This window comes from Ostrinia nubilalis, chromosome 1 (assembly GCF_963855985.1).
Source record: "Ostrinia nubilalis chromosome 1, ilOstNubi1.1, whole genome shotgun sequence".
Lineage (NCBI taxonomy): Eukaryota > Metazoa > Arthropoda > Insecta > Lepidoptera > Crambidae > Ostrinia > Ostrinia nubilalis.
This window is the reverse complement of record NC_087088.1, coordinates 12,893,030-12,917,382: the sequence shown is the minus strand read 5'-3', so window position 1 is coordinate 12,917,382 and position 24,353 is coordinate 12,893,030. Positions and strand designations below refer to the sequence as shown.

Genomic DNA, 24,353 nt, shown 5'->3' with positions numbered 1-24,353 from the left:
TTGAAACTAGACCGGTAGACAATTATAAATTAAAAAGAAAAAAGAGTTACAGAAAAGGTTCGATACGGGCACAGAAAACCTAAATGTAGGCAAAATTGAAAAAAATGCTAGAACACTACTCACCGACAATGGTTTCTTCCAAGTGCTTTCGGAACTTTATGAGACTTGTGGCGTGAATATCAGTGGTACCTCCGTGAGAATTCAGAAGTCTGCTCAAACGGGGAACAAAGGAACTTGAGCCTAATACTGTGGAGCGAAAAGGTGGAACCAATGCAGGAATTTGGGTTCGGGGGGTTCTACGAGGAGCTCTAAAATTAAATTTATTTAGCAGCTGGGGGCAATCTATTTTATTATTGAAGATAGAAGTTAATTAATGCAAAATGACCAAGACGTGATCTGTAATACAGTTACTATATTAAAAAGATAGAGAATATACTATGTGCAAAATTACCATTCTTCGCCCTATTTAGTTTAATATTCTAGAAAAATTTAAGGCTCATCGCGGTCTAAGGACTATATTTAAATTATGTAGACATAATACTATACTTTAGTATTTTTAGTTAGGTACATACCTAAATAAGTTTTTAATTAAGTAGTAAGTATAACACTTATTAATACTTACTTATGAAGTAGGTATTAACCTACCCATTGGTACATTTAACTTATCCAATTATGTAGCCAGTTATTTTTCGAATCTGGTTTAGGCTCATTGCTACTTAGTGCGAGAGAACCTAAGACGTGAATCGTGACACACAATGGCTTGTGTACAAAACTTGCAAAACTGACATTGTGTCTATGTTGTAATTGTAGCAAGTAGAATGCTTCTGGAGTTTTCGATGGCCTGTTGTTCCTACACTTTGTACCTATCTATACTACTTACGTACCTAGAACAAACACTATCATAGTGTAGGTGCGCAGAGAATCGGTTAAAAAGGTAAAGTGATATTGCTTGTTCGAGAATATTCTTTGCTTTGTATGAAAATATCGTTTCTTAAATGCAAAAGATCCTGAGATAGGTCTTAGTTTGTGTTAGTGAAAATGTTTGTAGTACTGCCTATTTCAAATGCCTACTGCTCACTAAATAAAAATATAGAATTCTCTACTACAGCAACGAATATAACTCTTTTTTTCTACGAAATTGTATCTTCTTACATTTATATCCATAATCCACAGTTACAGGTAAGCTTCCTTGGAAATATTTATGATATTAAGGTATCTACTTAAATAAATAAACGATTTCTGCTCGTCTAATAAAATTTTCGGTATATCGATTTCCATATCGTACCGTGCCCCGGTAGAGATAATAGAGCCGCTGTATTTCATACGGTTAGGTTCATACTATCGGGTCACATAGAATTGGTAAGTAACTTCTGAATTGCTCCCAGTGTTATTCAATAACCATGATATCGGTCTCATAGGGTAAAGTCTATACCTACAAGGTCATACTCATTTATTAATTACGCAGTCAACGTTGATACCGAGTATTGAATTGTAAACAACGTTTAACTGGAAATCTTACAGCTAATTGTAAACAGATAAAAAACTAACAAGCAAGGAGTACAAAAAAGTCAACTGTATGAGATATAAAATATAATTTTAATAATATTTACACTTATACTCAGTAAAATGAATCATAATATCACTATGTTACACATTATTATGCTGTACCCCGGCATCCTAGTATCAAATGTACTCGAATGGAATATGGCAAGCCCTTCTAACGACTAGGAGAGGCAACTGGGGCAGGCACACCACAAAGAATATCGCGAAAGGGCTGAAGAGTATGCAGGCTCCGAGCCACACCATCAGAAACCACGTGGGCATCAGAGCCACGTGTTCCAGCATCATCGTCACTTGGTACTTTGAGCGGTTTCGCGCGATCCCAAACAGTTCATTCTATCGCAATCGGTCACAGACGTATAACTAAAGCTATCCGTTTGTACTGACTGAGCTGACAGAGCTCTGCCTTCGATGATCGTTCTACTACGAACGCCACCTGGAACAAGCAAACATACAAATAAGAATGTCGTCAAAGTAAACATGAGTAATTGGACATAAGAAAAACTTCCAAGAGGTTGTCTTTGCAAATGGACTAGGTTGTGATGGATAACAATGACGAGAAGAATGACACACATCCGGATTTGCTAAGCCAGCCTACTAATGTACTAAGAACATGCATGGCAATTGTTTTTCCTTATGGCTTTGAACAAGGTTTATCTCTTATTTCATGGACATAGTCTGTTTATGTACTGGCAAATCACAAAAAAAAAAAAATGTGTGTGTAATGTTTCACATGGAATTTAAACTTTGTGGGATCATAAATAAATGCCATTTTGCAAAAAAATAAATAACCAGGCAGATGTCCTGTCAGCTGTACAAAATTCTCAAGTTGTTTGCAAAACAAACACTGTAGACATAGAAACACATGTGGAGATAATGCTTTCTGTGTTATTTTTGACTTAGTTATGGAAACAGTCATTAGTACAATCTGTAATAACAAACCTAATACGTAAATACTACACTGAAGATTTGCCGGTTCGGTTTATCAGTCAGTAATGTGTCATTAATATTGACTTTAACACTTATCTGGATATGATAACCTCTGTTTAATTTGATATCTTATGCATTCAAAGAATTATTATTTATTATAGGTACCTATAATATTATATCTGGAATATTATCAGTTAAGTATAACACAGAGGCGAAAATATTGGTACCGTCGTAATTAGACTTAAATGTTATTACAAACATTGAATTCGTGACTCTGTGATCGATCGTGATCTAAACCATTAAAGAATTCCTTTAACTATCAAGTTCCTCTAAATATTGAATTGGTTGTAGGTTTTCTACGTGTAATCAAGTACGTAGACTACGTATTTATTATCTCAGCCTGAAACAATAATTTTGGAACCAACCGCATTTTATTGTTTAATTTCAACTTGAAAAGGGTGTGTGTGCACGTAAATCCTAACCCTCGATAAAGGCGGTCTTATCAGCAGGATTTGGATGTTTATCAGTGCAATACTTTCATAAACCTAAATAAAACAATATGTTGCAATATCTCTGATTAAACACCTCTTAAGGATTATTATGTAGATAACCTCCAGATATATTATTAATATTTAAGACTAACTATATTTTTAAACCGCCGCTACCAATCGAACAACATGGAAAGCATTGGGGGAGGCCTATGTTCAGCAGTGGACGTCCTATGGCTGAAATGATGATGATGATGATATTTTTAAACATCAATCGCAATCAATTTTAGGACTTATGTTATTGAAAGGTTCAGGTAAGAAGTTCATAATAACGAAAGATAATTCGTCTTTGAATGAAGTCTAAGAGCAAATGAGCAAATACTTCATGTGCTAAGAGGTCTCTATATGAAATAATGGCCATCGTAATATTTAAGCGCTACGTTGAGATTGCGTCCCTCGTAGCGTTCGAATCCGTTCAAGTGGAAGGCTCACCTAGCAAATCCAGTAGAATTCCTGAACATATAACAAGGCAAGGAACATACCTAATCATTTCTTATAATACTAATGAGGAGTCAAAGTATAAAGGTAAACACTCTAATATCTACGTTAAAGAAATATTTTAAAGATCTAATGGATCATATTTCAAATAGGAGTAAAATGGATTCGTTTTGTCTAATCTGTTAGCATAAGGAAGTAAATAGAGAAGAAAAGACAATGCCGGAAATCGGCGTCTTTTTTTTTTCGCGCGGCCTTCGACCAAACTTTGTTTTTTGATTACAAAATAGTGTAATAAACCAAACTTACTACGACATGTATACCTCTAAACTCAGTCTGAACTGAGTTACGAGCATTAGAAGTTTGATGATTTTCATACTAGATTTGCTTTTTGCGCGCAAAGTTTTGTAAGAAATTGCAACAAAATAGTGACATTGATGTGTAAACAAACAACACCATCCATTAAAGGCTCCAGACATCAGTATGGAGCAGAATCAGAGCAATAAAAAAATAGCGCAATATTTTGTTGCAATTTCTTACAAAACTTGCGCACAAAAAGCAAATCTAGTATGAAAATCATCAAACTTCTAATGCTCGTAACTCAGTTCAGACTGAGTTTAGAGGTATACATGCCATAGTAAGTTTGGTTTATTACACTATTTTGTAATCAAAAAACAAAGTTTGGTCGATGGCCGCGCGAAAAAAAAAAGACGCCACTTTCCATACAAAATCTGGCATTGCCATTTGTTGAATTAAGTACGACAATGTGTTTTTCTTGGGTTTGTCTTTGTTATAATTTATATCTTTTTATACTTACTAGGTACTCTATATATCTAGCTCGAATTCTGAGAGAGAGACCTTAACTTTGTATAAAAGCATTTTTTCCCTATTTCTTTATAGTACAAAAACCTGTAAGTAGTGCGAAGCCTATGTTTTGTTCAGAAGCTTCTTTAATTAATTTCCCGAATGAGAAATCCAAGAGCGTGTCTTTCTTTGAAGGTAAGCCAATTTTCGCTAATACGTAGGAGCTATTACAGATTGTGTACTTTAATTTGTACTTCACATAACATCCCTGGGCATGATGACACGTGCCCTCGATGCAACATCGCAGACAAGTGGCGTGATGCAATTTATGGTGTTACGTCAGTTCTATTATTCTCGGAGCGTGAATTAGAAATGGCCGCGATACATATTTGGCAAAATGCTATCATGATCGATCAAGTATTAGCCTCGAAAATGGACCGGAGCCAAGGATTGCTATTATTTATACTAAGCAGGAGGAATCTTTGATTTTTATAAATTATTTGGCTACGTTGGTTGCGTACTTTTATTTGGCTTATAGAAAATTCTTGGATATCTATATTTTTATTTGTTACCTCTTTACGCATCAAACCATTAAATAAATTAATATCATTAATTATAATAGAGAGAGACCACAAAACTTAATAATTTTATGGCATCTAAGCTTTTCAACGTATCTACCTATTTTGTTAAAAAAAATAGGAAAGTAAAAAAATATTCCTTTAGAGACTTCTGAGTTGCTTTTTTGAATCAGGCCAAAGACCCCACACGTCATGTTGTTTCCACGTCCCCTACACGAGACCCACGAGTAAGTTTTACACGTATTAAGAATTTGCAATTCATGTTCGTCGTTCAACGCTTTACAAAAAGTCCGCCACGTCTGAAATTGGAAAACTTTTTGTAAACTTTTTAACACAATCCAAAATCCCGATACAGAGTTCTGTAAAATTTAATAAACAATCTCCATTCCATTAAGATGTCTATCGTGTACGTCTTTAGCCTGAGGCACCCTCGGTTCGTCAAGAAAGGACTTCGCGCATCTCTTGGCAACTTATTCGTATATTTGGGAAATGTAGCATTTGTTGGTCACAGAATTTCCGAATTTATGGTGTTATGTAAAACATTGTGTACATGGGTATGGTGTATATGACGTAATGAAGCATCAGTTTGATATAAATAACATTAAAGTTAGCATCTTCCTCAACTGTATTTACGAAACCAATACGGTTTTGAGTGTTTTTGTTAGTATCTGTAGTTTTATTCTGTACAAAACGAAATGCGATTAGCAGTTTGTTTCAAATCTGTTGTGTGAAATGGAATTATGTTTTTCGCGTTATTTCGCTATTAAACAGGTTGAGAACAAGCTGTAAGTAAATGAACATAAAATTACCTATACTTGCAGAAATTATTGTTGTCTATAAGCGAAGGTACGTGCTTTGGAGGCCTCTTGCAAGTAGGTATGTGTTACACGTTTTTAAGCTGACCTTAACTAACGCGCAGTGTCAATGCGTTGCCTATGAGTGTGAATGAACTAGTTCGCCTTCAAAAATTACGCAACAATGAGAGTAGCGAGCTAAACAATGCAAACATTCCCATTGTAAAAATAAACAATTATTTGTGTGTTATTTTGCTAGTCAAGTAAAATTTATTTGACTTGGCATATTTACCTAATTAAACTGAGATATCTGAGTAATTACTTTTTGTATTTATATGTGCTAGGCAAATGATAAAATAATAATAAAGTGTCTAATTATCTGAATTCAAATTTCTCACGTCCAATAAAAAAAAAAATTCCTGCAAGTCAGCTTATCATAAATGTCGGTGTTATTTATATTATAATCTTCCAATTGTATTAATATTATCAGAGACCTACGTCAAAAAATTATAGGTATTTAGATAATTTTAAGTACCTAAATCCTAATAACAGACAGTCTAAGTGACAAAAAATGGTATTTATAAATTACAACCTGATAAGGTATTGACGGCCGATTATTTTGGTTCCCAGGTTATTTAAATTTGTAGAGAGAATTTAAAGCTGCTCCTGTCAATAACGCCATTTCAATTTATTGAACAGCCACCTTTAATTAAAGCTTAGAATAGAAGACTTCACTTGAAAAATGTAGAGCTTTTTTAAAATCGATTTTTAACAAAATACTGTAGCTAGCACGTTTAAATGCATAAACAAACTTTAGGTGGGTTATGAGACTATGAGTCAAGTAACAAAACATAAAATTACCTGTGTTGATACATTACAGTGAATGAAATAATGAGCGTGTGCTGTGTATGTTACACAAGTTACGGCAGCGGGAAAGACACAAGTAAATTGATATTACCTTGAATTGGAATCTCGATTCTCAACATAAACAGTATTTCGATCTGTCGCAAGACAGTTCTGCAACACGGTGAATTTAGATTGGTTTCATTTTGAACACAATTAGATTCTGGCGTAAATCAATTATGTGGTATGACACTTACACGTGTGGAAAATTAACACAGTTTCCTTTAATAATTTATAATTACTTTAGGTGCGTGTGATTACTTTGAGATCCTTACGTGTTGTGAAGACAATCCAATACAGGTTTAGTTGACATTGACTGGGATGTAAACATGTACGGTCATCGCTTGGTTTGTTTAACTTTTATTTTAAAATACGCATTCTAACTCCGTACTGACTAAACATTTCAAGATGATACGGCCAGAATAACACACTTTGTTCATATCAGTCGTTAAATTATGTTATCGGTTCATTAAAGATTTAGTGAAACGTCTCGAGGCTAAAATAATTAGGATATTGATACAGGATTGCACGATTAAAAAAAATAAAAATATTTCATCGACCGTCGATGAACACTAAATGCAAGCGTGAGTTTCCACGTGAGCAAGTTCCGAGTAAACAAATCACTAACCGAAGCAAGCACGTCTCTATGCGGCCTTTATCCAGCTGTCTAGGGATGCGCGTGCTCCATATTAAACACCACTGTCACTTTCAAACTTAGAACACAGCGTTCCAACCGCTGGAGTGTGGTCCAACCACGGACTGTTCACGAGAGCGCGCAGCGGGCGCAGGCGCACGCAACCGAGGGTTTCGACACTAGCGAGCGGACCAACCGTCTCCCTCACTTGCACTACCTAACCACGGGCCTGAGCGGGACAGCTTATCCATGCTGCAGCGTCATGCAGTCGACCTTCTAGATCTACCATTATTGCTAATAAGCCTTTTGCAATCGTTTTGGTATTCCCTCCTTGTGCCACTTAAGATTATGAATACATATTTACTCTTATTTGACTACGTCGTTTACTATCAAGGCAGATGGATTTAGTCTTGTGTTTGTTGACCTCCCATAAGGTCGAAATTTGACTGTACAAAGGTTAGAGGTTCAAAGCCATTGGACAATTCCTTGTGTAAAATAGTTTTTTACTAAATTAAAATTAGACTCGTTTTCCTAGTTAACTGTAAGAGTTAACTTGTTTCTCGTGGACTAAAAATAATTGTGATAAAATTCTGTGATAAACTTCAAGTTACAATAAATTATTGTAAGTTCTTTACTAATACTTATCGCTTAACATATTTAGAACACCGTTGTATCATCATAGTATTACTTATCATAGTATAATATTTACAAAAAATACACGCGAATGTTTATAAATATTAACGGTGGGAGGAGCCACATGCAGAGTTCTCTGACATTTGTAGATACAAGTTCTAAAGGTCAAATAAAGAGATAATTATTATCTTTAACTCAAATTATAAACTTTGCATTTAAAAGCTAACTAAATACAACCTTTCAATTAATTATTATTCCAGTAAATCTGTCAATTGCTTTTCAATTAATGGATATGCCATTAATTGAAAAGCAATTGACTAATCTCTCTCAGTTAGTCTACCAAATGGTTGAATCCCTAGCAAATATTTGATTGAAAGTATTGTTCATTTTTATGGCTTTGCAAATGGAATTTTATTTAAATTGGCATTTTGAATACGAAGCCAGAAATTTCCCGAAAGTTAATTACGTAACAGATAAAGGGGTTTTTATCAAATATACAACGTTATCTTGACGACTCCATCGTGGTTGCATTTCTTACAGGCATTATATTTCATCATGCTTTTTTGAAAATACCTACATGATAACACAATCAAACATTATAAAATCAATTAAGTGCAATGAATGCGTTGTATATTTTATAAACAATGATTATGCTGAATACTGTATTTAATTGCATAATGTTATTGTAACTGAATTCAGAATAAGTTTAAATTGATCCAATTAAATATGTTGTACATGTCATGTTTTAATATGAAATATTAATGACATGATTAACTTCTTATTTACTTAGTATTATATTCGCATTATCGGCGGTTATGGTATGGTTACAGCTAATAAAAATCTATATGATTGGTTCTTTTCTAAAATTACAGTTCTAAAGTTCGCAAACACACTGAAAAATTACAATGCTATGGTTAGCTGGGTTAAAAGTGATCTGAATGTAGCTTTATATTATAATTGTTCAATCATATCTACCATGATGAAAAATCATCTCACGGAATAGCTCACCAACATGACGAAAATTATGGCGTTGGTGAACTGAAACCAAAGAGTTTTCAGTGGTTGACCGAATCACATCATTTCTTAATTTTTTACTAAGGTAAGGTACTATAACCAACTTCCTAGTTTTGAAACTTGCATGTCATAGTCACAATAGGTAGCTTATTTGTATGTTGCATACAGAATTAATTACTTGAAGTGTTACTACAGTCATATAATAGTCAATTTAAAAGTTATTAAGCATGGCCGTTTGAGTTGCCATAGTAGACACACCAATCTGTTAAACGTGCGCGGAGCATGAATTATTTTATTGCCATAAACTTCTTAATTAAACAAGTGGACTCGGGAGATCGCATTTTAGCCACTCACCAACTTCAGTTTCAAAGAAGAACGGTCATCTGTGACCCAGGCCCGACAGAAACGAGACATACCTCAGTTTTTTTGTCATGTCTTAATTAGTTAAATTATATATTTTTTATATTCGAAATCTATGTATAACACCAAATTATTACCCTTTGTTTTTGTTCAGGCGTCATACAAAAACTAATACAAAATGCCTATTTATCACCAAAATTAGTAAATGTATGTACCTAAATAGCTGCTATGGAATGTATCTAGGTGACCTGGAGATACAGCCGGATTATACAGGGTGGAAACGAGAAGTTACAAAATCTAAAAATTCAATGTTACCAGCTTCCATAATCTGTAACCTATTATTGGTACCATTTGAAAGAGCTCGTGAAGCACTTTCAGAATCAGTAACTAGTTTTTCGATATCTTGTATAGTTTAGAAATAATCGAGTGAGATCACTTATCGTTCCATATGTATAACCACCCTGTATAATCCGGTTGTATCTCCAGGTCACCTAGATACATTCCATAGCAGCTGTAATAGACATTTAGGTACATACATTTACCAATTTTGGTGATAAATAGGCATTTTGTATTAGTTTTTGTATAACGCCTGAACAAAAACAAGGGGTAATATTTTGGTGTTATACATAGATTTCGAATATAAAAAATATATAATTTAACTAATTAAGACATGACAAAAAAACTGAGGTATGTCTCGTTTCTGTCGGGTCTGGGTTTTTTTTGTATGGGGCGTGACCGTTCTTCTTAGCTCTATGAAACATACTTGTATCTGTGCTATGAAACCTATTGCATTGTTGTCGTCAAACATAGGTGTGCAAAATTCTGGCTTATTCCTGGAATTAGTGAGCTAATTTCAATTTGTAACTAGATTTTAGGACCGACTACGAAGACTAAATTTGGGGACCGACCATGAAAACTGATAAGTTTAAGTTAAACCTAGTGAATTAACAGAAAGCTTCATTTACTTACATCATCCACAAGTAATCCTCATTCTTGCTCGGCTGTCGTTGTAGACCTCCACACCGTGATGCTATAATAAAGAAAAAATTGATTAGAAACTTATTTTATTCCATACAATTAAACTACCAAAATAGGACAACAAAGAAATAAGGAAAGAAAAATTGGATATTTCGTTCGTGCAAAGCACGTATACCTACTCCTCTCTGGGTAATACGCTCCTAATGATACCAATCTAATACCCGTTTTCACCATCAATCCCTAATTTTTAAGTGACCCCTTTGAAAATAAAATTCCTGTCATGTGTTACCATAGGGGTCACTTAAAAACTAGGGATGATAAGCGAAAACGGGCACCTAGACAATAAACATGGGTCCGTTTTTAACTAAGCACAGCAATCAAAAAGCTAGAGTTTCGTAATAACACTCTGTCGAGAGTAACAGAAAAGTTTACTCCTCTGGGACAAAAGTTACTATGAAACGTGAATAGAGTTCTTTTCCAGTTGTGGGAGAACATTTTGGTAATTTAGCGATCAGTACATAGGTCCCGAGATTCATCTCTACATTTTTATCCTATTGTTTTTTTAATAGTAATTTTATTTGGTATAACAATGGCAAAGGTACAAGATACAGTGGAAATAACGATGACCCCTGCAGAAGTACAAAACTGTGTCGCAGAGATCATCGCCCTCCTCCGAGAAACAATATAATATTTATAATTATTGGTAGACAGTAGCGTAAGAGTGCATTCCAATATTTAGACAAAACACAGATGTTTTATTTTTCAAGTAACTGGGTGTTTTTCAGAATTCAAGCCTTAGTCTCATTATTTATGAGTGGCATTATATTTTCTGAGGCATTATTCATATGAATAAATAATCTCATTATTACGCTAAATGCCAATCTTGTTTTATTTATTCAGTTTATTCTGTATAGAGATTGACGTAAGAACCACAAGTAAGGTATTATAAAGTTAATATGGTTCTGTTGCAACTATATTTGCCGACTAAATACCTACAATCGTTCCTTGTAAAATAATTGTATGTCAATGCATTTTAATACTTTCAATCTTTTTAGTTACCTACAAAAAATCTTGAGTAAAATTTTCATGAACTTTCTGCGGATATAGGACACCTGATTTTTTTTTATATCCTTGGACATTTTACACTGCGCTTCTAGTCCCAAACTAAGCAAAGCTTATACTATGGGTACTAGACAACGGATATAAACATACTTGAATACTTTTTTTTTGTAAATACATACTTTATTATACCTACATAGAAAACACTCAGTCCAATACAAACAAATTGGCATTTTGACGTAAAAATAGAAATATGAAACACGTGCTTATTTTGAATATCATCTGAAGCTTTTATAAAAAATCTGTTTTTACATAATTGGTAACTGAAATTAAAATAATATCGAGCAAAGCAGTGTGTAACAACTAGCCATACAGTTACTTTACTTGCCACACTATTAATCAAGGCTAAAAGTGCAAGAATCTTTTGTTATCGGCATAAACTACGCACACGAGCCGAGCTTGAGTCACAGTCTACATATGGACATGATACGGCTTAACCAATCTCATTATTGATGTTTTGTTATGTTTTTAACTGACTTTTAAGGGCAAAGGAGTGACAGTTACTGCTGTTGTTCAGCAGGTATTTACAGCCGGTCTAGTGTTCTATACATATAGCAAGGAATGATGTTATACGTATGTAAGTACTTTATGCCTTAACAAAGCTCACAGCATTTTACCTGTAAAATGAACTCAAAGATATCGAGAGAATTTTCATGCAAGCTTCATAATAAAATCATTGATATAATTTCCCGGATGCTCTATATTTAACTTTTATTTAATATCGTGAAGGAAATTCGGCGAACCAACTCTTGTACTCTTTTTTGGCTACGGATCATTATTTAATATATCAAAAACATCAATGTAATAGCAACTATATTATGCTTAATTTTCCTTAGGTTTACTTCAAATAACCCAATAACAAAAAGTTGTATTGTTTAGAGAGGTACGAGTAAAGACACACAAGAACTTATACGAGTAATGATCCCAAAGATATCAATATAATACGAGAAATAACAACTTTACCGGGAAACATTGTACAGACGACTCATGGCTACATACTGTGGCATCTTATGTAACTTGTAATAGGTGCTATTTTTCAACAGAAATGAGCTGTCGACCGCTTGTTCCCAACAAGTCACACCCAAACGAGTAACCCTGTTACTCGTTGGGAAAAAAATGATTAGTGATCGATACTGATGCCAAAAATGCAATCAGTAAAATTTTTTTGTCTGTCTGTCTGTCTGTCTGTCTGTCTGTCTGTATGTTCCTTATAGAATCAAAAACCATTTTAACGAAACTTGGTACAATTATTCTTCATACTCCTGGGCAGGTTATAGGATACTTAGGAATTCCCACGGGAACGGGAATCAGCGGGAAAATCCTTTTGTATGAAAAATCTAAACCGCTTAAGTTAGACGCTTGAAATTTGGCATGCAGGTACCTTAGTAAACTTAAAGCTTAGTTACAACAGGATATTGCAAAATTCCTATGGGAACGGGAGTTAGTGGGAAAAAACATTTGTATGAAAAAATCTAAACCGCGTAAGATAGACTCTTGAAATTTGGCATGCAGGTACCTTAGTAAACTTAAAGCTTAGTTACAACAGGATATTGCAAAATTCCCACGGGAACGGGAGTTAGCGGGAAAAAACATTTGTATGAAAAAATCTAAACCGCGTAAGATAGATGAAGGGGGGGGGGTAAAACGAGATCCACGCGCACGAAGTCGCGGGCGGCCGCTAGTCAGTAATAAGAGCTTAAAAAATGCTGCATAAAAAATCAAAATAATGAAGAATTTAAAGCTTACAGTAAGAAAATACAGGGAAACGAATAGGGGTGTGTGACTGAATGGGATTTTTTTGCCAACGTACTCGTTGGTACAGTTACTATGTGCAAAGCATTTCCTCATGATGAAAAAAAAGGGTTACTCGTTTTAGTGTGACACGTTGGGAACAAGCGCTGTCGACTCTTCATTCTACAAGTAGTAAGACTTTATGAATATAGCGGAACTCTACCATAGTTTGAGATTGAATCTGTCTCTATCAAGTTCGACAATGAACCAACTTTGAGTTGCGATAACACTGTGTACTGAACCGATAAACATTTCGTGACCATCAATTTAGTGAAGGTACTCTAAGTATTCCCAGATATAAATACTTAAGACGCAAAAAGTTATGTAATTGGCTATTAATTGAGTAGTAATCGTTAGTAGAACGTTAAAATGGAGGTGACGGGCTTTCTCAATGTCATCAGATTAATTATATAATTTTCTAAACCTGTATAATTGAGTCATCATCACCAATAGTACTTATTTACCTACGAGCGGATGCTAACGAACATAAAAAGCGTTGATAAAATTGTCAGGTATTTTTGTAAGACCCTTGGCATCCCTTGGGTTCGATTTTTATGGAAATCTATTATGTAGGTACTTAGGTCAAGGGTTATTTTATCCCAGTGTCTATGTACTGGAAGGATGCGAAATGCTAATACTTAGACAAAGATAATATTACGGTATATCCATGACTAGCTGTGCCCGCGACTTCGTCCGCGTGGAATAATGACTTTGGGTAGGCACTTTTAATAAATTAGTCTAAATATTTTACAAATAGCTTTTGCCCGCGACTTCGTCCGCGGAGAAGTCGAAAACGTTCTCATACGATTTTTAAATGTTTTTAACGTTATTATCTAAATGTTTGAATACTTATAAAATATAAAAATCTTAAAGGTTAAATAAACATAAAAATAAAATTTTCTTATATTTTATGAATATGCAGCTCGGCCTTTGATCGGTGGTATTATCTTTTTACAACGAAATCAAAAACTACACCTACCGCATTATTAAAAACGTTTGATAACGTATTGGTAAACTTTTTTTTTATTTTCCTACGGGTGCTAGAATTACCAAGCTTCTAGCATGCCACTGGCCGTGGGAGAAGGAGCTTTTCCTCAAGACTACTCCCACTACCTCAAGGGCCTCCGCCAAAACTCTCGCGCGAAAATGAGTTTATGTATACAGCGCAAGCAAGTGCCCGCGGCATGACCGTCATGCATTACTATGCATTGTTAGGTGAGCGCACGCAGCGGGCACCCACCCACTCCGAGGTTAAGTGGAGGCCCCTAGACTCCTAGAGTATGATAGTCTTTAACATGACATGATTGTAAAAAAAAATGCACTAATGAGTAATTAATATCAACTTTGAAGCAAATCACCACTAAAATAACTTTCTACCCCTTTTTAACATAGTAAGGGGGTGCATTTCACTAAAATACGAAACACATCTTCCATTAATTCTGTTATAGAATGCTTATGCGAAATTTGAAGTAGATTGAACGAAGGAATCTCGTTATCCCATACAAACTTTGCCCCCCCTTTTTACCTCTTTAGGGGTAGAATTTTGGAAAATCCTTTCTTATCAGATGCTTACGTCTTACAAAGAACACACCGTCCAAGTTTCAGGTCTCTACGATCAGCGGTTTAGGCTGTGCATTGATCCATCAGTGGCGCGCGCAGTACTTGATCATTATTTTGCTGCGATGATATTTTAAAACTCCGATATCTTCTAAGATATTTATTGAAATCGAATGGTGTAAAAGCCAAGTATGTTTAAAATTAAATACTTGTGATGAATAACTTATTTATTTGGATAAGGATTAATATAATGTTTATGAAAAAACCTCCGCAAATAATGCATTAATTTAAAACAGATTTCTTTTTGCATAAAAAGGGTTACTATGAGCCAACCTTAAAAGATAGACATATGCTATCGCGGACTTTTTTTTAGAACTTTTAAAGGGGAACAATTCTGTCATACATGATTTTTGCGTAACTTTAACCGTTTACGCAGCGTCAGCTCTAAAAAAGAAAAAAATCACTGATTTGAAACATTCTTCATTGGTGCTCCGCTCCTATTGGTCTTAGCGTGATGATATATAGCCTAAAGCCTTCAGGAACTAACGGGCTATCCAACACAAAAAGAATTTTTCAAATCGGTCCAGTAGTTCCTGAGATTAGCGCGTTCAACCAAACAAACAAACAAACAAACAAACAAACAAACAAACTCTTCAGCTTTATAATATTAGTATAGATACTTCTAAGAGGAAAAATATTTCATGCAATTTATGAACATTTTCGAAATTTTAGTAGGTACCTATAACTGACCAAGCTAGTTTGGCATGTATTCATGGCTAGCAAGTATATAGAACAGGTTTAGTTTTTATACTTGTTTCAATAACTAAATGCCACGCCCACTGTATTTATAACGTTGTTCCTTTAGTGTTTTCATTTACGTGGTATAAGAAACTTTTCTATTACCTACATAGATATTTATTTTACAACAGGTCGAAAGTACTAAAGCTGAGAAAACTTTTTTTTTTCTAGAAATTACTACTGGACTGAATTGTCTTTTTTTTTCTTGCTCTTGATATTTAGGAAAATCAGAAAGCAAATCTGTAAAACGCTATTTAGACATTTTTTAATAAATCTAATAAGCAGCAGCTTTTATAACTAGGGTCTACAGAATTCTGTGATTTAGGAGAAAAAAAATGTATCTGATATTAAGCCAATATCCAAATTTTTGCTGAGTAATGGACCCCCGAGTTGTTATGAAAGGGTAAAGGAGATAAAAATTGTAAAAGTAAAAATAGCTAGGCCTACACGACGTGCGTCACGCATACACATTTAAGTTTCGCTTCCATAATATGTGATGCAGTTTGTTTATTTGGAAATTCAAGAGTCGTTTCAATGCTGCAGACTGATACTTGTTCAATTGAGTTCAAGTGCTGTAACCGTTTTGTTTTGTACACAGTAAATATTCCAACTCTTACAAGCGTCATATTAATTACTACTGCGTGTTAAAATTATGAGCACACCCACATGGGTTGCTATAAATAAATTTTATAAATTGAAAATATGTACCTATCACAATAGTGCTGATAGTGCCTTGGTTAAAAATGCAACATTTAAAACAACTTTTACCTCGAATACACACAAAGTAATAACATAACATGCCATACAGCTGATACCAAACTACAAAACCGGTATTTTGCTACTACGCCAACAAATAAAGGCGACAAAAATAGACATAACGTATTAATTATTCTACTGTCTAATTCTACGTATGTGCATTAATATTAAATTCATACATACCTGTCTGGTAATTTTGGGAACTTGTTGAGCTTGTGCTGTTCTCACTTTCAGTACGGGATCGCGATGTGAATAACAAATTCCAGGGATTGTAGCTGGAATACTGGGTCGGAGTTTGATTTTTGGTGGTCGTCTTATTGTCCGAATTCATTCTTCTTTTGTTTTTCACTTGAGCAAATGCTTTTAAATAAATATTTAAATTCGGGAAGTCACTCTCGCGCACGACTCTCGGTAGTACAATAACAAATGTCAGAACTGTGGCCAAACACGCCGGCTATGTTTTGAGCCGACGACTGCCGATGGGTGACGGAGATAGCCGAATCAGTTTACGCGATGGACCTTGCCCACCGGCACAAAGACGTGGAAGTGGTTTGTAATGACGCTATTTAGTTTAAATAAGCGGTAACGATTGCATTTGACCACGATTGAATCAACACTAATCGATTTACGAGAAATATTTAGGATTCGTAAATGATGCGAGTGATTTGATAATTATACCTAGGTAATAAAAAAATATAGTTAAATCGATTATGAATGACATCATAACAACGTTTACATTAAACAGTTTTTATGGTGATATTTCTAAAAAGTACTTATCATTGAAGTTATTTCATTCTTACATTCCTGTTAAAACATTAATAAGAATTCCAGGAAAATCAGTAGATAATTTATTACCAAATTTTTCCTGCTGAAGTAATTATTTTCAAAGCCAAACTCATCTTTGTAAAAGACTGAATAGAAAGATATCGTTATTATAGTGATTGTAATAGTCCACAATACGGAAAAAAAAAATACTGTTACCACTACAACCAACTAATCCCATTAGCAAAATCTTTGAATGTCTTATCTAGCGTGTGTAGTAAAAAAGGACACGAAATTATCTATATAGATAGGTATGCCTGACCAGGAACATAAAAACCCTAGCATAGAGGCGCGTCAATTGCATTTGATAGTGCAACACTGAGTACAGTCGTACATGTGTTAAATTAATAGGCTAAATTTATGTATCAGGATTCAGGATTACGGGTTAATTTGATATTTTCATAAATTAACGAAAAAATATGATTAAAGGTAACCTGGTTTAAATAAATTAAATGAAACCATCAATCGAGCTAGTAGGATTTATTTTATTATTCATCAATAATCAAATTCAGAACTTGAATATTCAACTGCAATGTCTGCTCATGAACGCTTCAAACTCGGTACTTCTTTCCCAATTCCATAAAATTCAAAACTTAGAAAGTGACAAAAAACTTTAAAATAGGTAGTTGAAACAGACTTCAGCTAATTTTCATAGTGGACTGTACTATACGATAAACATGTCAGTCAATTTGACAACCTTTGTCGCAAACATTATTCAATGAAAATATAGATGACCCACGCTGAACTGTCCCACCAAACTCAATGACAGGGGGGCGCTACCATCGTTCAACTATATGGTTTCCAACATGGCAAAAATCTGAACCAGCGATCCGGTATTGACAGTGGCGCCCCACTGTCAATGTCATCGACAGGACAGTCCAGTATTTTGGAACTATATTGTCCGAACCCTTAGTATTTCTCTTCGACAAATACATTAACACATTGTGAACCACTTTTCTTTCACGACTATAAAAATATTTTAGCAATTTAATTCACAAAATCAATTGCACACATTTAAAATAAAGTTTGTTTACACTTTGACAACAATAGACTGACATGCAAGGTGACATGTCAATGAAGTTTTCAGTTATTGTTGCCATTAAAAGAAATTAGTACCATTAGTTTTCCGCAACATGGCGAGGGTTTTTATGTTCCTGGTCAGGCTATACTTTATCTAACCGCGACAAAGTAATGAAACCTTTTTAAAGTTAAGTAACTGTCAGAAAATAATAAACAAGTCCGGTCATATTAAAAAATAAAAACTCAAAATACAGTATTTTTCAGTATTTATCCGAGTGTTCTGTTATTTTACTATTTATTTTAATTCTAACAAATCAAAATGAAGATCCCTTACGTGGTTTCCAAGAACACGCGGGAGGCGTATGCCACAGCGCCTTTGATGAAGACGTCTGTTTCGGAGGTCGATCGTAAAATTGTTGCCGAAAACTTCGAGTGGGACGATGACTTGACTCCTGCGCCGCTTACGTACTTTGCAGCCCTTGCCCTCTCTAGGGTGTTCCATAGGATTAATCCCCTGAAGCGAATCCTGCAAAAGGATGTGGATATGCTCATGGATTTGTACCCAGCTGATATCCCTCTGAAGTCTTGTGTTCCTCACATCAAGGTAAAATAACACTGAAAATTTCGTAAGGTAAATGCAGTCTCTAAACGTGTATGTAATACAAATAACAATATCATAAGTAATATGATGATTGTGAGCACTATTGATTGAATTGTTATTCTTTTTTTATTTCTTCACTAATTTATAAGCGTCCAGAGTCTAACAAAATACATAAGTATACACTTACATTACAAAAATCTGTTTTTATAAGTTGATTGCTTCTAGGATGAACAATTTTGGAAAAGATCATTCGCTACCAAGTTTCCATCCAGAGTTGAACTTGGGGTAACTTTTTGGAAAGGAAAGTTCTTATCTGCCTGTTTGCAAGACTACTTGGAGAATGTTAATCCCGATGTGTTCATTGAAGAGGACGCTATTGAACTTTCTAAACTGGTAATTACTATAAGTAGGGTAAACCACCCAATCGTTGGCACTCTACCAATTTATTGGCATGCTCCAGTTTTTTAAGAAAATTAAGATTGTTTGTAGCCAAACCTTATATTTTTTAGTAGAAATTGTAGAGTAATATCATTTATTACTCAACTGGCTACACACGTTTTTTATTTTTTCAAACATCGCGGCGCTTCAACCATTTGTTTGACAAACCGGGACCTGTGCGGAAAAAACAATCGAAATATTCGTTTTTTACTAAGGTAAGAGCTATCATAATCTTTTAAAAAAATGCAAATCTATTTTGTTTTTCTTATACATAATCATTTTGTCTTATTATTGAATATATTAACTGCCTTTTTAAAACATTATTTTATAATTTAACCGCCAACTTTTAATTATTTATGGTGTGCCAACATTTGGTATGCGTAAAATCTGTTTATCCATTTTATTGGCACACATGCCAATAAAAGGGTATTTAAAATAATTTGAGTTTATTAAAAAATATACCTTGTTTGTCTCAAAATTGAGTTTAAATTGCATTTAAAATATTTTCTAACGTTTTGGATACACCAATCCAAATGTTGGCCCAGTGCCAATTATATAAAATCCATTTATTGGCACGGGTGTCAAACATTGGTTAAAAAGGTGCCAATAAAAAATATTATCTTTTCAGCCACTTTCAAAGCCTTTCAAAGTCTTATTTCACTATTCCCCGTTGACAATCCCCGTCAATGGGGATTAGTGAACTTTTTGTTCATTAATCCCCGTTAACGCCAATGGAGTTTATAATGGGGATTAATGAACTAAAAAGTTAATTAATCCCCAGTACGTTAAAAATAAAATACTAATGTAAGAATCAGGTACCTTCTATTTATTATTGGATAAGAACTCACTTACTATTTTTATTATCAAATTAAATTAAATTTAAGACTGATTACAAAGCTAGGTATTAATTTACACCATTTTTATCTTGTTACATCTTGGCCCAAATTTGTATGTAATCGTTTCCATCTTCTTTTAAATGATGAATGGGGAATAACGATTCAATATCCATAGTGCTTTCGGTTAATAAAGTAAGTGTTAATTTTTTTTTAAGTTTTGTAATCAAGTCTTGAATTTAATTTAATTTGATAATAAAAATAGTAAGTGAGTTCTTATCCAATAATAAATAGAAGGTACCTGATTCTTACATTAGTATTTTATTTTTAACGTACTGGGGATTAATTAACTTTTTAGTTCATTAATCCCCATTATAAGCTCCATTGGCGTTAGCGGGGATTAATGAATAAAAAGCCTGTGAAAGGCTTTGAAAGTGGTGCCACGGTCTACTATACAATTCAGATTGAAACATCCTGATCATCGCTCTAAGCCCGGTCCGTTCACAGTTTTAACTGACGAGGAAGAACAGCTTTTTGTTGACTGGATAAAATAAAAATCAGTAGCAAAAAAGGATTTCCGAAGAGAAAAGAAGATTTGATAAAAGTGTTTATGGAAAGTTTAAAACCATATTTAAATATAAGCGTTTGAACTGACATGGTATGTTCCTATACAAAAAAAATGTTACTTTTCTTTTAACAAAGGATTTTATTTTGTTTATTTCTAACATGAATCTCTTTAAAACCTCTACATAAGACCTAGCAGCTATTTTTCAGTCTTGCGAGAACAGTGCCAATAATAGGTAATTATCACTGCCAATAAAAGGTTTGGCTATGCCAACAACTGGTATTTTGAGGTAATTTTTTAAAAGGTACACTATATTGAATAAATGATTTAATTTATTAATGATAAGTACTTTATAATATTCTCCAAAGATTAAAAGACCAATATAAATGTTTCTTTCTTTGATAAAACATATTTTTACATGCAAATTTTACCGGTTTTGTGAAGTAGCTGCTTAAAGTGCCAATAATTGGGTGGTTTACCCTATATCAGCGCTTAACTGGTAGGGTCCTGTGATAGTGAAGCAATGCGGTGAGGTGGTTTTGTTTACATCAAACCTTACCTAGAATTCAAATGTGCTTCAGTCATGTATGCGGCACACATTAGGTATGCCCTATCAACTTCTATAGATGTCTCACCCATTCCGTTTCGCTTCTCTACCGCAGGAACCTACTTACTCAGTTAAGATCTGTAGTTGACATAATTATTATTAATTTGTTAATTCTCTTCATTTCTCATATTGAATTATTACTTTTAGGTTAGTCCGTACATTTATGAACTAAGCTTGAACCAATTACAAATGGTCCGCCAGCCCACGCCACCAGTCCATAACGATGAAGTAGTCGAAGACACCTGTGCCTTTAGCGTGCCTAAAGTGTACGACCACATTCCTCTCGAACCAGTATTAATGAGATTGTACAACCTCCAAGAAATATCATTAGTATTCGGCCTGAGCAATCTGGCTGACAAATATCAAACGAGGTTCTTTGAATTTTCTATGGCTGATTGCGAGTCTTTATGCAGGGGACTCGAAGATTTGAGACATTTGAGAACTTTCCGCATTAATAGAAGCAATTTAGACTGCTCTAAAGTCAAAATCATCTTACAAAGTCTTGTGAAGAAGGAAAGTATCGAGGAATTGGACTTTAACCATTGCAAAATTGGGGATTATGGCATGAAGGCGTTAGGTGGTTTTATTTTTGTACATAATAACGTCAAACGAGTGCGGATTGCCAACAACAGATTTAAGGAGGTCGGGGTTCAAGGAATAGCTTATGCATTGCAAATGAAACCGGCGGCGCCTATCGAATTACTGGGTAATATTTCTGTCTACTCATCATGATAATCTCACTATTATGTTGTAGAGAAAAAAGGTCATAAATAGGTTATTTTACAGATTTCAGCCTCAATCCAATGTCGATTGAATGTGCAACTATGTTTGCCGCAGCATTTGTCCGTTGCAAAGAAAAACCCCAAACATTAATCGTTAACTCCTGTGGTTTCTATGGTGCATCTGCAGAAAAGGTAAACAAATAATATATTAGGCCCTTTCATGAATTAGTACATTGACCTATAGGTTCAAGTTATCGCCACTGCCTTATCACAATACCAACAGTTTAAATATAACTTAATTGCGATGTCCTAGATAGTGGTTAACGCTCCTGCCTATTAAGCAAGCATGTGCCGGCTTAATCGCGAGTTACATTCGTATTTGGTGTGCGTATTAAACTTCTTATTACAAATGTATATTGCATTTTTGTTTACACACAGATGGCAGGTCTGCTTTGCCTCAACAGGGGCTTGCTCAGATTAGATATGGCAGCCAATGACTTGTCCGGCGACGCGGAGAAGACCCTTATCCGTGCGCTTGAGCAAAACAAGAAAGTTCTCAGAGTCGATCTACGCAGAACTCGTAAGTCAATAAGTTTATCAAAAATTTGTAGGTACAATTATAGCGAGATATCTTGTAAATTATTGCAGAAATACTTATCAGTCAAATTAAACATTTTCTTATTTATGTAACAATGATAATGGCACAATGATGTCGTTTGTTCGACTAGACATCGTTAAATAATTGCGACGCATTTGTCCATTGATAACATGTTTTATTTTGATTTTATTAATATGTATTACAGATATATCTGACGAGACCCAGGCAAAAGTGAACGAGTTGCTAGAACGCAACAAGAACTTGCTTGGGCAGGAGAGAGAGCCGAGTGATGAGATACCTCCCTTGTACCTCAACGAGCCTGAGTATCTCATCTGGGAGTACAATCCAAATAATCCCGATTATATTCCAGGAAGATATCCGAAAAGAGTTCCAGAAGTTTAAAATTTATTTTTACCCATGTTTTTACTCCTTACCGATTCTATTTTGATTTGAAAGCCTAATTTTGTACTATTATTATGTTAAATAATAACAATACATGATAGATTAAAATAATGTTTTGTAATTGCTCTACAATAGTTTTCCTAATTTCATTGCACTGATATTTTGCGTAATCTGATTGAGTATGAATTACAATTTAGAGGACAAAATGGACACTTGATATGGCCATCATGATAATTATTTAGACGTGCCAGATGACATCCCATTGCATTGCAATCATCAGTAGATAAAATAAATACGCAAATTAATGATTTCATCTGGTTACTGCCAGATCAGGGCACAGGTTATTAATATTAATAACTTTATCGATTAGCCATCATGGAAATTTCTATTTGATTGTGCTTTCTTAACATCCTAGTATAAACATTTAACTAGAGTGTGTAACATTTTAACCTTTAATCTGTTATTATCTCAGACAACTTTACATTTCAAGCCAGAACTGATATAAGTACGTAGTTTCTTTAATTTTGTATTGAAATTTTTCGATTAGTTTTGCCTTGCATTGATTGAATAAAATACTTTTCTAAATAAAAACTTAAGTTTTATTTATTTAGGGAAAATGGTTTTTGGTATTTAATATTATTATTCTCTGTAAGAAGATAACAATACAATAATAAGCTCCTTACTAAATAAACAATAAGGAAAGCTATGAGGAAAGATTTATCAAGGAGAAATCGGCATTTGACAGATTTCCTCGAAGGTTGACATTGGTCCAGCTGGATATAAACGTTTATGAAATAATTTTGTTACTGCATCGGATTCACATTCGTTATTTGCATTTGAATGCACTCATTGATTTGAGGTTTGAAATCCGCTCCAATTGAAACGATCCGATATAGCGTGCCATGTTTTGTAAGCTGATCAAAGTCCGTTGTTGTATAGATTCTTCTTGTTTAACTGTTATTTTTCCTTTCGTCACGCAAAATTTAATTACTATATCGATGTTACGGTAAGACATTGGTTTGAGTCTCACTCGTTTGATTACATAATCAAACGTGAATGAATAGCTCTTTTGTTCTATGACAAAATCGATAAAAAAAAGTGGTTAGCTGGCGCCGAGGGTATTACAGTGACGTTGACGTCTTGAGTGGGCCTTTGTGTCGCAGAGAAGAGGCCGGCCAATGGCTGGTAAATTTACCTTATTTGATCCGAGCATCGGAAGTTATATTGTATTACCAACTCTAATGTGTAAGAAAATGATATCAAAACATGGAGGCCTTCTTGGAAGAACCGCGAATAACACTCTTCGTAACACTGTAACTAAGTAACAACTACTGAGTATTTTTTGGACAATCTTGAAACTAATTACATAGTCCATTAGTTGATACGGATAGTTCTTCAGTCGTGGGATACCTTGGCATGGCTGTTGTACTGCTGGGGCGAGATGAAAATGAATAAAAAACATCTAATCGTATTTTAACTACTGCAAAGTGCTATCTAAATCCACTAGCTTTTTGGGTGAAAAAGTAACAGTATAAATTGAAATATACATACAT

General features: G+C 34.4%; 1 protein-coding gene and 1 long non-coding RNA gene across 2 annotated transcripts; one reads left to right on the top strand and one right to left on the bottom strand.

Moving 5' to 3' along the window:
* Positions 1-1,575: 1,575 nt before the first annotated feature.
* Positions 1,576-16,669, bottom strand: LOC135075993 (uncharacterized). Its single transcript, XR_010258162.1, has 3 exons — positions 16,376-16,669; positions 10,163-10,223; positions 1,576-1,996 (listed from the first exon to the last, which is right to left on the bottom strand). It is a non-coding gene; the product is annotated as an uncharacterized LOC135075993 (long non-coding RNA).
* Positions 16,670-18,263: 1,594 nt separating this feature from the next.
* On the top strand, positions 18,264-23,781 carry LOC135072785 (dynein regulatory complex subunit 5). The gene is made up of 6 exons (XM_063966825.1): positions 18,264-18,638; positions 18,861-19,028; positions 21,226-21,784; positions 21,865-21,992; positions 22,239-22,380; positions 22,604-23,781. The coding sequence occupies exons 1-6, from the start codon at positions 18,354-18,356 to the stop codon at positions 22,798-22,800; spliced, it is 1,479 nt and encodes a 492-aa protein (XP_063822895.1). The 5' UTR covers positions 18,264-18,353; the 3' UTR covers positions 22,801-23,781.
* The last annotated feature ends 572 nt before the right edge of the window (positions 23,782-24,353 follow it).